The sequence below is a fragment of the Dendrobates tinctorius genome, unplaced genomic scaffold (genome assembly GCF_039654945.1).
Source record: "Dendrobates tinctorius isolate UK_male_01 unplaced genomic scaffold, ASM3965494v1 ptg000054l, whole genome shotgun sequence".
Taxonomy (NCBI): domain Eukaryota; kingdom Metazoa; phylum Chordata; class Amphibia; order Anura; family Dendrobatidae; genus Dendrobates; species Dendrobates tinctorius.
Genome location: NW_027361722.1, coordinates 14,275,037 through 14,292,098, shown reverse-complemented (window position 1 = coordinate 14,292,098; position 17,062 = coordinate 14,275,037). Strand labels below are relative to the sequence as shown.

Sequence of the window (17,062 nt, the reverse complement as noted above, 5' to 3'; positions counted from 1 at the left end):
TTGAGTACAAGGCCTCCCCTTGCCATCAGAGCTCTCACTCCGTCTCTCTCGCCACTCGGCATCCTACGTCACTGCTAGGCCTTTCGGTGGGTGGGGTTCTCTTCGGCTCCCCATCCTGTTCGGTCAACTCCTCCGCCCTTCTTCCTGGGTCACACCTTACTGGGCGGGCCTTTTTCCTTCCACTTTACTGAAACGGCCATTCCCCGTAGTGGGCTGGCACTTCCAGCTACGACTCTTTCTCCGGTACGCAAAACCTCTAGAGGGCTGGATGGTTCTTTGTACCCTTTCATACCTTCTACATCCACGATGGGCAGAACCTTCTCATTGTTCTGCGTCACTAAGAGCTATTTTAAATTTCATACTCAGTGCCATTTTAGACCGTGCAACGTTGCCACCCTTCACGTGACTCAAATCTTCCCCACATCCCTTCATTCTTTCTGGTCTCGATCCTGCCGACTACAAAAAGTTTATGTAGTCTTGGTCGGTAGCTGTGGGTGAGGTATTCGACTCATACGTCCTGACATGTTACATGAAGGTAGGGGTCCTAGCTGGGTGTGTAGACTTGTGCCAGGACCAGATGTTGGACAGTTCAATGAGGGATACCATCAGTCAAAACTTTTCAGTGAACGATAACTTGTTGGAAATTATGTACAACAGGCAGCAGGTACACAGCTTGATGAACGTTTCCTTCAAATACGAAGCATTTTCAAGAAGTGTCAGTTTCTTTCTCTGTCCTCACTTGTTCTCTATCTCCACTGTTTCATCTTCATTCACTACAACCCAGCTCAGTACTACAGCCAATTAGTGAAAGTGCTATTCTCAACCTGCGGTTCCGCAACTTCTTTCCCCTCAGGGGAACTAGTTCGCCAATATGGCTGGTAGAAAGCTTCTCCGCTACCGATGCCTTGGAACTCCCGCCCGGGGTACTATCTTCATCTCACATTCTCTGCCCCTTCCTGACTCATTATTTTTCCAAGTTATAGACTTTGGCCCATACTGCTAGGCGCCCTGTCCCAGAACCCGTCTCCGGTTGACCATTCTGTCCTTCCTCTTCACTCCGATTCACGCTAACAACTGTCTTGGTCTCCTCTCACTTCGGGGCATCCAGACCTTAGGTCTGATTCTGAAGCACACGGAGCTCTGACAGGAAACAGTCTCTGTCACTTTGCATGATTCTTTCTAAATCTGGGCTAGTCCCATTTATTAACTCTAACTCTCCCTACTGCCAGGCAGAACACCATAACACCCATCACAATCCACATGTCTTCAAGGAGGACCGTGAGCAGTATGTTCATCTCCTTACACTTACACCAATAACAACCCACAAGGCCACCGTATAACGAGAATATCCCACAAGATCTTCCTTATACCGGAATCATCCCTCAAGACCTGCCGCATCCCAGAAACACCTCAACACCTGCCGTATACCAATGACACCCCACAAGGCCTGCCGTGTATCAAGAACAACCCGCAAGGCCTGCCGTATACCAAGAACAACCCGAAAGGTCTGCCGTATACCGGGAACATCCCGCAAGGCCTACCCTATCCCAGAAACACCTCAACACCTGCTGTATACCAATGACACCCCACAAGGCCTGCCGTGTATCAAGAACAACCCGCAAGGCCTGCCGTATACCGGGAACATCCCGCAAGGCCTGCCGTATATCAAGAACAACCCGAAAGGCCTGCCGTATATCAAGAACAACCCGCAATGCCTGCAGGAAAACAAGAACAACCCGCAATGCATGCCGTATACCGGAAGCATCCCGCAAGGCCTGCCGTATATCAAGAACAACTCATAAGGCCTGCTGTATACCGGGAACATCCCGCAAGACCCGCCTTATACCGGGAACATCCCGCAAGACCCGCCTTATACCGGGAACATCCCGCAAGACCCGCCTTATACCGGGAACATCCCGCAAGACCCGCCTTATACCGGGAACATCCCGCAAGACCCGCCTTATACCGGGAACATCCCGCAAGACCCGCCGTGTGCCGGGAACATCCCGCAAGACCCGCCGTGTGTCAGGAACATCCCGCAAGACCCGCCGTATGCCGGGAACATCCCGCAAGACCCGCCGCATACCGGGAACATCCCGCAAGACCATGCCATTTTGGACACGCTCTGACCCGGTCATCCAGACATAACACTTTGGTCCTTGTTGCTCATGTCCTTTTATTTGCCCGTTTTTCCTGCTGCCCATTCAGACTCCAGAATGTGAGCGTTCCTTTGCAGCCTGACATATTCCAACCCCGACAGGCATCATTGTCATCAATGTCCGTGGTTTTAATCTTCCGGCAGATAACTGTGCATCACAATACGGTTTATTAATAACATTTATCACCGGCGGCAAAAAAAAAAAAAAAGTTTTGTAATTTCCTATCGCCTCAGGACCACAAGGGGTTAACGGTGAACTTGCAGCAGCTGCTGGTCTCGGCACAAAGGATCAGTCATTCTGGAAGTTTCTTATGTTCTTTAGTACAATGGGGTTTCTTTAAACAAACACAATCCTGGTAGAAGAGCGACGAGTGCGGACACGACCGGCTGCAGGCAAACACCGCCGCCATGCCTGCAGAGCCAGCGCCGACACCACAAGTCCCAGCATCTCTAAGAAACCTCCAGACTTAGCTTTATTCTTACCTATTACTGCATGCTGAGACTTGCAGTCCCCACTATAGGCAGCGTACTGTACAGTACTGAAAAGCTGGTGGTGGAACTACAAGTCTCAGCACACCTTTATAGCTTCCAAAAAAAAACCATTTGTAATTACAGGGCATGATGAGACTTTTAGTCCCTCTATAATCCAATCCAGCAACAAGAGGAAGAAAATTACAAGTGGATGATGAGAATTGTAGTCTTAGTCACTTTGCACTGTATTACTGCAAGTCTCAGCATACCTTATCAGACTATAAAGGTCTCCAAGGTATAAGTGGATGCTGAGACTTGTAGTCCTCCGCAGCCACTCCATACTGTTTAAACAAAACTGTCAACTAAGTAGAGATAATTGAATGATGAGGATTGTAGTTTCCCATAGACTCGGCATGTCCTGGAACCACAAGTCTCAGCATAGCTTAACCAGATAATTGAGCTCTCGGTTATAAGGGATGCTGAGCATTGTAGTCCTTCCAAGTGCATAAATTGTAAAACTATACTCCGCACGCCTTACCAGTATACAAAGGATACTGGGACTTGTAGTCCCTCCTGGATGCTCCAGATTGTGGAACCACACCTCCCAGCTTGATTTACCACCAGCATCCCACCCTTAAATCACCTAGAAGTGAATGCTGAGGATTGTAGTCCGTTATGGATGCCCCCCGGATTGTGGTACCACAAGTCCCAGCAGACTTTATCAGCATCCAGATCCCTTCAGGTCATTGATCAGCAGATGGTCCATATTGTGGTACCACAACTTCCAGCTCACCTTACCAGCACACAACTCATAAGGAAGAAGTTAGAAGTAAATGCTGAGCTTTGTTGTCCTCCAAAGATATCTTAGATTGTCAAACTGCAAGTCTAAAGCCCGTTCTGGGACCACAAGTCTCAGCAAACCCTACCAGGCTTTATGATCCAGAAGGTGGAACCACAAGTCTCATCTAAAAAATAAAAAACAAAAAAAGTTATAAGTGGATGCTGAGGATAATATTATATATATATTATTATTATTATAGTCCCGCATACCCCCTGAGTGATGTATGTTGTCACAGGTCGGGTGAGGGGCTTCTGCAGCTGCGTTACACCACCGGAGCCCACCTCTAAACAGCAGCGACCAGAGAGAGCTCCGATCGCAGCCGTTTAACCCTATAAATGCCGCCGCCGCTACCGCAAATCGCTGTCAGCGACAATTTAAAGGTGGCGTCCCGATGCGTTACCACGGCGACCGGGCACTTTCTGAACAACTCAATCTGCTGATCTATGAAAACGTAAAAAGTAAAATTAACCCATAAAGTAAAAAAAAATGAATAAAAAAAAACAGAAAAGCCAGAATTATCGTTATTCGGTCGCTGCATCTCCCCCGGAAAAAAATACAATAGAAAGTAACCGAAACATCACATGTACCCCATGGAGGAATATTGTGGGGTTAAATGGTAAAACCTAGCAAGCCTCGTCACTCCAAGACGTAACGTCTAAAAGTTTTTATCAGCGCTCGCTGAGACTTGTAGTCCCCTCCTGTATAGTTTCCTAACCACCTGTTCCCCCCTCCTTTTTTTCTCCGCCGCGCATGCGTGCTAAAGCGCTTACAAGCTCCACCCACCTCTGAGCACCTGCAAGCCTCAGACTGACTGACAACGGTTGTGGGCGGAGCTAAAGGTTGCTCTGTTTGTGCCTTTTTAAATAAAGCACGTTGATTACAGAGAAAAAAAAAATACCGCCTCTCCTCAGCAGTAGCAGCAGCGAGGAGGAGGAGGAGGAGGGGGCGCGGGGAGGAGGAGGGGGAGGGGTCAGCGGCCGGGCGATTTTGGTTAAAATATTCAAAATGGCGGACGGAGGAGCAGCGAGTCAAGATGAGAGTTCAGCGGCAGCGGCAGCAGGTAATCATTACCGCGTTTTACATATTCATATTCATACACACGGGCGACTTAGCATAATTTATTAGTACTCCGGATTATTATAATTAACGTCGGGGGTGGTGGGGGCAGGACGGGAAATGCACCGGATCCCGGGGAGACAGGAGGCTGCAGCTGCAGCAAGAGAAGAAGCACGGCAGCGGCGGCGGCGGAGGAGGATGAGAGCCCTCACCGAGAGCGGGGCCAGGAGCCGGGGCCAGAGGGGCCCCGGGGACACGAGGAGCACTCACCTGTAATAACCTTATAATGGACGAGTACAAAATATATATATATATATACACAGCAGGGGGGTCTACATCACAGGGACCCCCGGTATAATACAGCAGGGGGGTCTACATCACAGGGACCCCCGGTATAATACAGCAGGGGGGTCTACATCACAGGGACCCCCGGTATAATACAGCAGGGGGGTCTACATCACAGGGACCCCCGGTATAATACAGCAAGGGGGGTCTACATCACAGGGACCCCCGGTATAATACAGCAAGGGGGGTCTACATCACAGGGGCCCCCGGTATAATACAGCAGGGGGGTCTACATCACAGGGACCCCCGGTATAATACAGCAAGGGGGGTCTACATCACAGGGACCCCCGGTATAATACAGCAAGGGGGGTCTACATCACAGGGACCCCCGGTATAATACAGCAAGGGGGGTCTACATCACAGGGACCCCCGGTATAATACAGCAGGGGGGTCTACATCACAGGGACCCCCGGTATAATACAGCAGGGGGGTCTACATCACAGGGACCCCCGGTATAATACAGCAGGGGGGTCTACATCACAGGGACCCCCGGTATAATACAGCAGGGGGGTCTACATCACAGGGACCCCCGGTATAATACAGCAGGGGGGTCTACATCACAGGGACCCCCGGTATAATACAGCAGGGGGGTCTACATCACAGGGACCCCCGGTATAATACAGCAGGGGGGTCTACATCACAGGGACCCCCGGTATAATACAGCAGGGGGGTCTACATCACAGGGACCCCCGGTATAATACAGCAGGGGGGTCTACATCACAGGGACCCCCGGTATAATACAGCAGGGGGGGGGGTCTACATCACAGGGACCCCCGGTATAATACAGCAGGGGGGGGTCTACATCACAGGGACCCCCGGTATAATACAGCAGGGGGGGTCTACATCACAGGGACCCCCGGTATAATACAGCAAGGTGGGGTCTACATCACAGGGACCCCCGGTATAATACAGCAAGGTGGGGTCTACATCACAGGGACCCCCGGTATAATACAGCAGGGGGGGTCTACATCACAGGGGCCCCCGGTATAATACAGCAGGGGGGGTCTACATCACAGGGGCCCCTGGTATAATACAGCAGGGGGGTCTACAACACAGGGGCCCCTGGTATAATACAGCAGGGGGTCTACAACAGAGGGACCCCCGGTATAATACAGCAGGGGAGGGGTCCTGTCCTCTGTATACATCATGGAGACCCCCAGTATAATACAGCAGGGGGTCCTACATTCCGAATATATCATTATATACTGCTAATAGCTGGAGACCCCTAGTATATTGAAGCAGGGTAGTCAAATAATATCTAGGCCGCCCTTGTCTATGGCATTTTTTCCCCCAGTAGTGGTCTCCGCTGTATATATGATAATATAGCGTCCAGAGATCCTACACTGGAGGGGTCAGGTCTGTTGTGTGTAGTATATAATGACCATATACCCCGTATACTGTGCCAGACATGCTTTAAATTATGGCCATAGACCCCATATACAGTGTGATGCCTGCTGTATATATTAAAAGGTCCAGAGACCCCCATATACAGTATCATATCCACTGTATATATTACGGCCAGAGACCTCATATAGAGACAGTGCTGCTGTATATTTTATAATGTTGAGAGACCCATATACAGTGTCATATCCATTATATATAATGGCCGGAGACCCCCGCATACAGTGTCATACCTGCTGTGTATATTCTAGTGTCCAGAGACCCCAGTAGTGATAGACCAGCTGTATATTATAACATTATACAATCCTGAGACCCTGTGCACAGCGTCTGCTTGTACATTATATCGTATAGTGTCTGGAGACCCCCGTATTCAGTGTATACACTGGTGAAGCCTGGTGTGGTACCTGCTGCACGTTCCCTGTGTGATATATTATGTATACGATGTGTATTCTAATGGCGGCTATTATGTATCCCCCCTCCCCCCTCATACATACACATTACGCATCGTATATAATATGGCTGTTATTCCCTCTTGTTGTTCCTGCTGATTCCTACCAGGATAACTCCCATCATCCGCACCTGCCCCTGACATTAGAAGGCGGCCCTCGATCTGCAGCTTCGTGAAAGCCCCTCTCTCTTATCCTTATTTTTTCCCTATATATATCTGTCTTGTGTCCTCGGGGTCCGTCCCTCGGGGGCCGCAGTATAATCTAATGACCAATATGGCGGTCACTATCCCTTTATTTACTTTTTCTAGATTGGGTTTGGCTGCCTATATATGTATATATGTACCCCCCACCCTCCCCAGACCCCTAATAGAACTATATACTGTGTATACATCTACTATAGATTCTTAACTTTACCTGCCCCTCGCTGACATTACGATTCCCCCCCCCCCCCCCAGCATCTCCTGCTCCTCCTATTAATAATCTCGGCCTATCTGCTCCCCCCTCCTCATTATTGCCACCATTAATATTCCCAGAATCGTCCCGGCCCCCTCCTCCTCCTCCGTCAGGCCTCAGGGTGATGTTGGCCGCAGCTTTGCCCTCTACCTGCGTATTATTACCTTTATGTGGGGGGCACTGATCTTCTCCGGTGCGGGGGTCCGCAGCTGGAGATCTCTATATAACACAGGATTTATCAATATGATATCACATAACGGGGGGGGTCCGGATACAATGGGGGGGGGGGCTGGTGCTAATGTCGTTCTGCAAATATCGACGTCTCCGATTTTAATCTTTACCGTCCGGCGAGGAGAGCGGCTCTATGTCTAACATGCTGGGCTGTGATATATACATTTGTTACATTTATTTCTGCAGTGCTGACTGATATTGTTACAATCTGTCAAATTTTGCAAAAAAAAAAAAAAAAAATAATCCTTTTTTTGATACTTGGTTTCTAGATTTGCTCAGTGATAAATGACTTGTCTTCAATTCCTCCTTTTACAAAAAAAAGAAAAAAAATATATATATTTAGATTTTGTTCCATTTTTTTTTTCTCCTTTTTCTCGTCTTTTTTTTTTTTCTATGGTGTAATAGTGGGGTTTGCAGCCTCCTCTGACAGTTTGTCCCGTTCCCGCATGTTTTCGGCTTTGGATTTCCTCCCCCTGGCCTTTCTTATTTTACATATTCATTTCCGCGCTGGAGGTTTAGCATACTTTTTTAAAGGGCCCACAAGACTCCTGAATAACCCCATAGCCACTGCTTTGATATGGTGATCTCGGTCAGAGGGGATGGCTCTGCCATTAGGGGTCGGCAGGGTAATATTTGGGCCGGTGACGGTAACACATCAAGCACTTTATGCATTATTATTATTATTTTTTTCTTTATTGGCCCAGAGTTGCCCTCTTTCTCCCTCCACCTTCTCTCTTGTATGGGGCGTTCCCAGTTCCACCAGTAACCAGTGCATTACAACAAAGCTTTAGCCGCATGGATGACATTCGTGTAAAGAAGGGGGGGGGGAGACATGTAGGAACCTGTAAGAGAAAAAAAAAAAAGACAAATCCCATCATTTCCAGCGTTTCCGGCCCTTCCTGGCTCAGGTGTAATTAGTAGCTTCTATATCACGGCGTGGGGACAAAGACGTGGATTTTCTGCGGGGGTCCAGGGGCTCCGACTTCCATTTCTCTTATATTATGGCGGCCGGAGCCTGAGGTTACGGCTTTGTGATGCAGATCAGAGACAGAACAGGAAGAAAAAAAATATATATATATTATTATAAAGCAAAACTTGCCAATTGGTGATATATGTTCAGAACGTGAGGGTCTCTGCGCTGTTAATTTTAGGACCCCTCCTGTCGTTATACCCTGATATTGGTCACATCGATTTCCCAATGTGACATATAAGCGCAGCACCGCGCGCCCCTCACTGTGTGGACACATAAAGCAAAACTTGACAATCGGAAATAGGATATTATACCTTTTTTGGTCACCGTACGTTAGGCCCCAGCCGGCTCCTCAGATGACAGCTAGGTGGTCGGGGCGCTGCTCCGTTCCTACATCTGTGACGGCGGGCCACTAGTGTCCGTTTTGATAAAGCTGTACTTTTTTTGTAGCAACCATTTAGGCTCCCCATTTTAAAATGTATCATTGGGAAGGATAACAATTTTAGATTTGCGGAAATTTCTGCAGGTGAAAACTTTCCTTTTGTGTGATCTATATCTATCTCCACAGAAAGCAGAGTCACAGTCCATATGAGCAGTCATGGCGGGCGGTAGTGATTATTGGACAGCATTTTTTTTTTTTTTTTTTTCCCTCTCAATAAGCCGCAGTCTAAAATCTTCCATAAATTTTGCAGCAATCCCACTTTACAAATACGAAGCGTTTCCTGCAGATTTTTCTGATTACCGTCCAGGCTTTGCCAATCCGCTGCATCGTTTGCTATGCTACATGCTTAAGCATTGGCAACGCTGATCAGTTTTTGATGCAGATTTTTATTTTTTTTTTTTAATGTAAAACACTTGATATTTTTTCCGCTTGCAAATCCACAGTTCAGAGTAGGATGTTACAGACTTAAAATTTGTGCCGCTGGTCGGTGTCTGCGGCCCCGCAGGTTTTTCGCCTGCAAATCAGTGTCTATGTCCGTCGTGCACCCTTACCCTTAGGGAGAACATCATTGCGACCAGCGGATCCCAAACCAGCAAAATTCAAATCAAGACGGGGGAAAAAATACCCCCAAAACCCCTCGTTCCCCCGCAGACGGGCTCGGCGTGATGCGTTGCAGACTTTTTAATAAGGCGGCCTCCTGAATCCCCTTATAGCGCCAGGCTGGCCGCACCGCGGCCGTCGTGTGCCTGCGTCTAATAATAATGTATGTGGCTGTGTCTGCCGCCTAACGAGAATGGATGGCACGTCGGTCATTTGCGGTGACCTTGGAACTCTGCTTACGCTTTTTTTATTAGTAAAATAATAGGTTGGCTTTTTGCTTTTGTTGGTTGAAATCTGACAACCCATAATTAAAATGAGGCCCCTGCTGTGGCGGCCGGGAGAGGGAATATCCGCTGCGATGGCCGGGTGATGCAGCTGGGGACAAACTTCCAGCACTGCTCTGTATTCTCCACCGTCCGTCCTCATCCGTTACCTGCGTGCGGCATATATACAATCCCCTGTAAATATCCGCTAGTAGTAGTGTGGCGATATATGGCACGTTTCAGCAGTTTGTTATTCTGCGGCCCAGTGTAATTTGAGGGTCTACTGGCTAGTTATAGATGTTAGTCTTGGGGGGTTTCATTGGTGCTTATCGTTGTGTGTTAGGCTTTTTTTTTTTTTTTTTTCTGGAGACCCCTCTAAAAATTCATAGCGCTTCGAGTTTTTTTTTTAATTTTGTATTTTTTTTTTTTTTGCCTGGTACATTTTCTACATACATATTCTTAGCCCTAAGGTCAAGTCTATAAAAGGCCAAACCCAGAGCGTGTGACATGTCGAAGAACGCGCTGAAAAAACAAAACCTATGGACTTTTTAGATTAGTATCTGGCGGCAAGAAAAAAAGCCGCTCCAAAATGTGTGGTCTGAACACGGCGGCCGTCTCGCAGGTGACTTGGGTTATTGCGATGCGTGTAATGTCTGCCACATGTTGTCGTCTGGACGGGTTTATGCCGTGGAGTCGGGTCAGATAACGTTTCACAAATCCCCATAAACGAAAGCCGCCGGTGTCTGATGATTTTTGTTAGAAATTGCATTTAACAGATTTTTCCTGCCTGTATGGAAGCAGAGGACGCTGGTGGGCCGCGGGCTGTGTCGGCCATTAGTACGTGGCTGCTGGATCACTGTAGGGTCCAGGTATGCAGCAATTAGGGGCATTCTTGGCATATTTGCCATTCAGGCTTTTGGGAGAAATTGGGTGACCATGCAGAAGCCATGTTTGATGCAGCTGGATATGTCCTATACGTTCATGTGATACACCAATAAATAATACAATCTCCATCCCCAGTTTCTTTGTAGTAGAAGCTTTTGTTCTATAGGATTTGCAGTGGTCTCCAGGACTGGGGATGAGATGGCTTATCCAGGGTCCTGGCACTCCCATTGATAATGGGACAGATGCATTTAGCTGGCTATGTAACTGGTAGCCATGGCTTGGTGGAGTTGGCGGTGGTTCATGTAAAGGCGCCATTGCAGGTTTTCAGCGGAAATTGGGTTAAAGGGGTTTTGAGGTGGCAGCAGGCAAAGGGTTAAATAGCAGGGGAGCAGAGGTTGCAGCAGGCAGTGGATTAGGGAGCAGGTGTTGCAGCAGCTGGCAGAAGAACAATAATGGCCCTGGCAGGGGCTGCAGAAGGTTAATGGTTAGGGGTTGCTGCAGAATTAATAATGCTGGGCCAGAGGTTGCCGCAGTATAATAAGAGGAGCAGTGTCTGCAGCAGGCAGGGGGTTAATAATGATGGAGTAGATGGTGCTGCAGGAGGCAGAGGGTTAATAATCGTGGAGGAGCACAGCAGGCAGTGGGTAAATCATGATGATGCAGCATCCAAGGATTTAAGGGGTTAATGTTGAAGAGGTTGGTACAGCAGAAGGATAATATTCCTGGTTAGGCAGAGGATGTAGCAGGTAGGGGGTTAATCTTGGAGGAGAGGGTTAATCGTGGAGGAGCAGGGGGTGCAGCATGCACAGGGTTAATCGTGGAGGAGGAGGGGGTGCAGCAGGCACAGGGTTAATCGTGGAGGAGGAGGGGGTGCAGCAGGCACAGGGTTAATCGTGGAGGAGGAGGGGGTGCAGCAGGCACAGGGTTAATCGTGGAGGAGGAGGGGGTGCAGCAGGCACAGGGTTAATCCTGGAGGAGGAGGGGGTGCATCAAGTACAAGGTTAATCCTGGAGGTGCAGCAGGCACAGGGTTAATGAGGGCGTCGGGCCGGATTTGAATAAACATGTCCGGGTGCAGGAGGAGGAGGCGGCAGTATTGTAATGGCGCCCTCCCCCGGCTCATGTATAGTAATGACGCCGCGGCGCCGCCCTGTTTGTCTCCTGTGCGGCCCATGTGCGCAGCGCTTCCCCGTCCTCCCCCAGCACAGCGCCCCCTCCAGGCCTGCTCCCAGCTAGTGTTCTCTGTGATCAGCTGGGAAATGAGCCTGGGCCTTGTACCGATCCATCCACTACATGGAATCCCTCCTGCCATACACCTGAGGTCTGGCGCTCTGTGCTGCACCTGGTGTAATGTGCACAGGGTGCTAGAGACCCCCTCTGTGCCTCAGTCCCCATTGGGATCAGTGCGGCCGCCCCACCGTAGGCCTCTGCGGAAAGGGTTAATGTGCAGGGCAGAGGTGAGGCTACCTGTGACTCAGCCCTGACTCAGGAGCCATCACAATGGGGAAACCTTGTTCATTCATAAAAAAGGGCTCTGCAGCTTGGCGCCTCTTTCCACTTAGGGTAATAATTACCCCCCCTCCTCCTCTTCACCCTCCCAAAGTAATTGCACCTTTTTTTTTCATTGTTTTTAATTTCAAAATCTTAAATGTGAGGGTAAAATTCCCCAATTTTATACTTTTTTTTTTTTTTTTTTTTTTTTTAACACACCCCTCTTCTTGTCTCCATAAATGTGCCTCCACAGTGTCCGAGCGCCGGGCACAGAAAATGTTCAGGGGGCTTATGCAGCATTCGGGAAACTTGCAGGCGACTAATGGGGCTTTCCCTCCCTATTTTTGGTCATTCCGCAAGAGTTGACAAGTGGCAAGTTTGGTAATAGACCCCTCCACTCCTGGTGCAGAAGTTTCAGATGTACCTGGACATTAGAGGGGTTAAGGCCCTCTGCATTTGGCTGGGGATTTGGAGGACATATACTGTCCCCCCCACACACACCCACCCATGAGGAGGGGAAGAGCCTGGGCCCCTTATCATTAGGAGCCCCATAGCACCTCTTCTTCTGGGGCTCGGCTGGGCCCCTTATCTTTAGGAGCTCCATACATAGCACCTCTTCTGGGGCTCGGCTGGGCCCCTTGTCTTTAGGAGCCCCATGCATAGCACCTCTTCTGGGGCTCGGCTGGGCCCCTTGTCTTTAGGAGCCCCATGCATAGCACCTCTTCTGGGGCTCGGCTGGGCCCCTTGTCTTTAGGAGCCCCATGCATAGCACCTCTTCTGGGGCTCGGCTGGGCCCCTTGTCTTTAGGAGCCCCGTGCATAGCACCTCTTCTGGGGCTCGGCTGGGCCCCTTGTCTTTAGGAGCCCCGTGCATAGCACCTCTTCTGGGGCTCGGCTGGGCCCCTTGTCTTTAGGAGCCCCGTGCATAGCAACTCTTCTGGGGCTCGGCCCCTTGTCTTTAGGAGCCCCGTGCATAGCACCCCTTCTGGGGCTCGGCCCCTTGTCTTTAGGAGCCCCGTGCATAGCACCCCTTCTGGGGCTCGGCCCCTTGTCTTTAGGAGCCCCGTGCATAGCACCTCTTCTGGGGCTCGGCCCCTTGTCTTTAGGAGCCCCGTGCATAGCACCTCTTCTGGGGCTCGGCCCCTTGTCTTTAGGAGCCCCGTGCATAGCACCTCTTCTGGGGCTCGGCCCCTTGTCTTTAGGAGCCCCGTGCATAGCACCTCTTCTGGGGCTCGGCCCCTTGTCTTTAGGAGCCCCGTGCATAGCACCTCTTCTGGGGCTCGGCCCCTTGTCTTTAGGAGCCCCGTGCATAGCACTCCTTCTGGGGCTCGGCCCCTTGTCTTTAGGAGCCCCGTGCATAGCACCTCTTCTGGGGCTCGGCCCCTTGTCTTTAGGAGCCCCGTGCATAGCACCTCTTCTGGGGCTCGGCCCCTTGTCTTTAGGAGCCCCGTGCATAGCACCTCTTCTGGGGCTCGGCCCCTTGTCTTTAGGAGCCCCGTGCATAGCACCTCTTCTGGGGCTCGGCCCCTTGTCTTTAGGAGCCCCGTGCATAGCACCTCTTCTGGGGCTCGGCCCCTTGTCTTTAGGAGCCCCGTGCATAGCACCTCTTCTGGGGCTCGGCCCCTTGTCTTTAGGAGCCCCGTGCATAGCACCTCTTCTGGGGCTCGGCCCCTTGTCTTTAGGAGCCCCGTGCATAGCACCTCTTCTGGGGCTCGGCCCCTTGTCTTTAGGAGCCCCGTGCATAGCACCTCTTCTGGGGCTCGGCCCCTTGTCTTTAGGAGCCCCGTGCATAGCACCTCTTCTGGGGCTCGGCCCCTTGTCTTTAGGAGCCCCGTGCATAGCACCTCTTCTGGGGCTCGGCCCCTTGTCTTTAGGAGCCCCGTGCATAGCACCTCTTCTGGGGCTCGGCCCCTTGTCTTTAGGAGCCCCGTGCATAGCACCTCTCCCGGGGATCGGCTTGTTCACCGCCCGTCCTCTTGTCGCCTCTCCCGCAGCAGACGCACGTAACGAACATTTACACCTGGAAACCTTTACAGCAATTTTCTGCTCTAAAATGGTTCATAAGAACCCAAAAATGGAGCCTGTAAAGAGATCAGACACGCTTCCTTTACTCCCAGGCCGCTCATGAGACGACTGCTGGGAGCACCAGGGTCCACGCGCCGCGCCCGGGAACAGTCACGGAGTCATGCTGAGACCTGGTGCCGCACTGTAATTCCCCCTGCAGAATCCTTCATTTACTGCTTGTTTAGTGCCAGGAATAGCGATTTGTGTGCAGCGATCTCACCCCGGGCCGGCAGCGCTCCTTGGTCTGTACTGGCACCCATCTCTTTGGCTACGTGCAGTCCTGGCTCACTGTTTATTAAGATGGCGGACAATTATTTAGGGGTCTAAAAGTAGGGTCTGATAGGTTAACTAAGATATACAGACCATCATCTGGAATCCCGTAATCAAGCATCGCAACCAATAACTCTACAGTGAAAGACAAAAAAGCAAACTGCCGTTTTGTGTTCACAGCTCCCATGCAGACTATGCATCTCCATGGTAACATCTCACCCATTATACTGTGTAGTCTGATTTTGCAGTGTTCATATACGTAAACGGATTTGCTAGGTTATTCCGAGAGAAGAGGACAGGACAGTGGGGTCAGACTACGCCGGGTTTGTTTTGTAGTCTGTTGCTATGGTGACTACGGAATCTGTAGAGGGGAAAAATAAGGTTTAAATTTTTTCTTAAACTGCTTGTGGGAAAATTGTGAAACATTGTTTTGTTTTCCTGTGCATTAAGATGTAAAGGAATTTGTTTTGATGGTGGATATGACCTTTAATAACCCAAAGCACCACGACGCGTGAATAAACGCTAACGTGAGAGGGTCCAATTAAAGGGGTAATTCAGATTGAGAATATGGATGACCCATCGCTCGGGTAGACCATCGGTAGGGGTCTGACTTGTTTTTTCCCATCAACTTTAATGCTGTAACACCCAAGACAGTGGTTATTAAGTAGATGGCACAATGGGAACAGTATGGGAGTTACGAACTTAAACGAGCGTCATGGCCACTTGGTAATGTGGGAAAAGCAATAGTCTGACTCGCCCACTGTTCTAATATTGATCACTCTCCCATTATAGCAATTACTAATTATTCAATTTCCTGTTTCCTAAGGCCACCACTGGGGGGCGCTCACTGCATACAGTCTCATTATTGATACTGGTAGTTGGCAAACCCTATTGGAGCTGGCGCTGCCATCATTGCTTCGGTGTCCCCTCCACTTGCATGGATGTTGGGTTTTAGCACATTCAAGGCACCTACTTTTTAAGATCGATGGCCTATCCTTAGAATAAGTCATAGATGCCAGACTGTGGGGGGGTGAACACCCACTTTTCAGCTGTTTCTCGTGCCGGATGCGATCAATTGTGAAGCTGCATAGTAGCTGTGGCCGGGAATTGTAATGAATAGGGTTGGATCTGCAGTACCCCACTGTGGCCACTATGCAGTTGGCAGAGCTGTGCTGTTTTGCTCCACAACTAAGCACATACGGGCTGATTGGCTGGGGGGGTACTGGGTATCACATCCTCCACCAATCTGGTATTGATGACCTTTCTAAAGAATAGGCTATCAATCTTAAAGTACCGGACGACCCCCTTTAAGAGAGTCAATTCTGTGTTGCAAAGCCCTTAGGTGCCACGTCTTCGGCGTGCTCAAAAAATATGTCCCTGCGGCTGCATGTCTCGCAGCTGTTCGACAGGCGCAACACATGCGAGGATTGTCCAACATACAGGCAATTCCTGCATGTGTTGCGCCTGTCAAACAGCCGCGAGACATGCAGTAGCGGTTACGCGAACATGTTATTCGAGCACACCGAAGATACTCGGTCAGCACCCGAGCATGCTCAGATAACGTCTTATTTCAGCAAGTTAGTTTATCACGATTTGTAAACCCACAAATTAGAGCTGTTAAACCTCCGCATGCACAAAAAACCCCCCCGCTAATAAGTGTCTGGTCGTATAGGAGCAAAATACTCAGGTTGATGGAGTTAAATTGCTTCCATGTGGCCGTTGCGTGGTCCGGGTGGTCATTCATGCCAGTGCTCGGGGCCGGCACATGGTCTCCTCTCATACTTGGTCAGACTTGTAAAGGTGGATGAATCGACAAAGAAACTTGTAGCCGCTCATAGACAATTCCGTTCTTTGTGTGTCCTGTGCTCGAATGATCAAAGCTCGCCCCCTCCCTGCCAGCTGGGCACTCAGATTCTTCTTCTCTTATTGTTGCCCCCAACCCTCCCAACCTTCTTATAATAGTCTAATAATAGAGGATAAAGAGGAATTTCCTACAAATATTCTATCAGTAATGTTACAGAAATGGCATGAAAATACCCAGAAATGTCCAGTATTCTCACGATGTACTCAAACTATGGCAACAAAAAGTAGAGAACCGGGCACGGGCCTTACTTATGTTTTCTTCCTATATTCGTTGGCATAAAGCTGTTGGACCAAATACATTATGCCATTTGTGCTATTTTGATAAATCTATGCCCTTTCTTCTCTTTTGGGCGATATACAATTTCATTTTTGCTCATCCTCACACCCTCCTGCACTCAGAGACCTTAGATTTGAAAATCCTGATCTGCAAAAATATTTCACAAAAAAAACTGGAACATCACTGATCATTACACCTTTTGCCCGACATGAATGAAATTTATAATCACTTGCTGACGCACCTGAAACATTTCCAGCATTCTTTTTTTTTTTTTTTTTTCACCCTCTTGCACTCAGAGACCTTAGACCCACAAGTCTTTATAAGCCAGATATGAAAAAAGGTGTCACAAAATGTGAGCTGCGGACAGTGGGATATCTCTGGATGTCCGTGAAGCAAGAAATTGTGTTTGTTCGATCATTGCACCAGCAGAAAGACATTCCGAGTGTGTGGAGAGTTGTGTGACCCCCCCTTTGTGGGCATAGGATATGTGTCTTCTGATCTGGATATTGGGGTCTCACCCCGGGACTTCGGAAT

At 49.5% G+C, this 17,062-nt stretch overlaps 1 protein-coding gene across 2 annotated transcripts in view; it reads left to right on the top strand.

Moving 5' to 3' along the window:
- The first annotated feature begins 4,422 nt into the window (after window positions 1–4,422).
- Window positions 4,423–17,062, top strand: part of POU2F1 (POU class 2 homeobox 1) — a 112,180-nt gene continuing 99,540 nt past the window's right edge. Inside the window, exon 1 of one of the 2 annotated variants that reach the window (XM_073577116.1) lies at window positions 4,423–4,530. In XM_073577116.1, the coding sequence (XP_073433217.1) occupies window positions 4,476–4,530 (55 nt within the window). In that variant the 5' untranslated portion in view covers window positions 4,423–4,475. Of the gene's footprint in view, window positions 4,531–4,603; window positions 4,799–17,062 lie in introns of those variants that run through there. The other variant, XM_073577119.1, reaches the window with a different exon arrangement.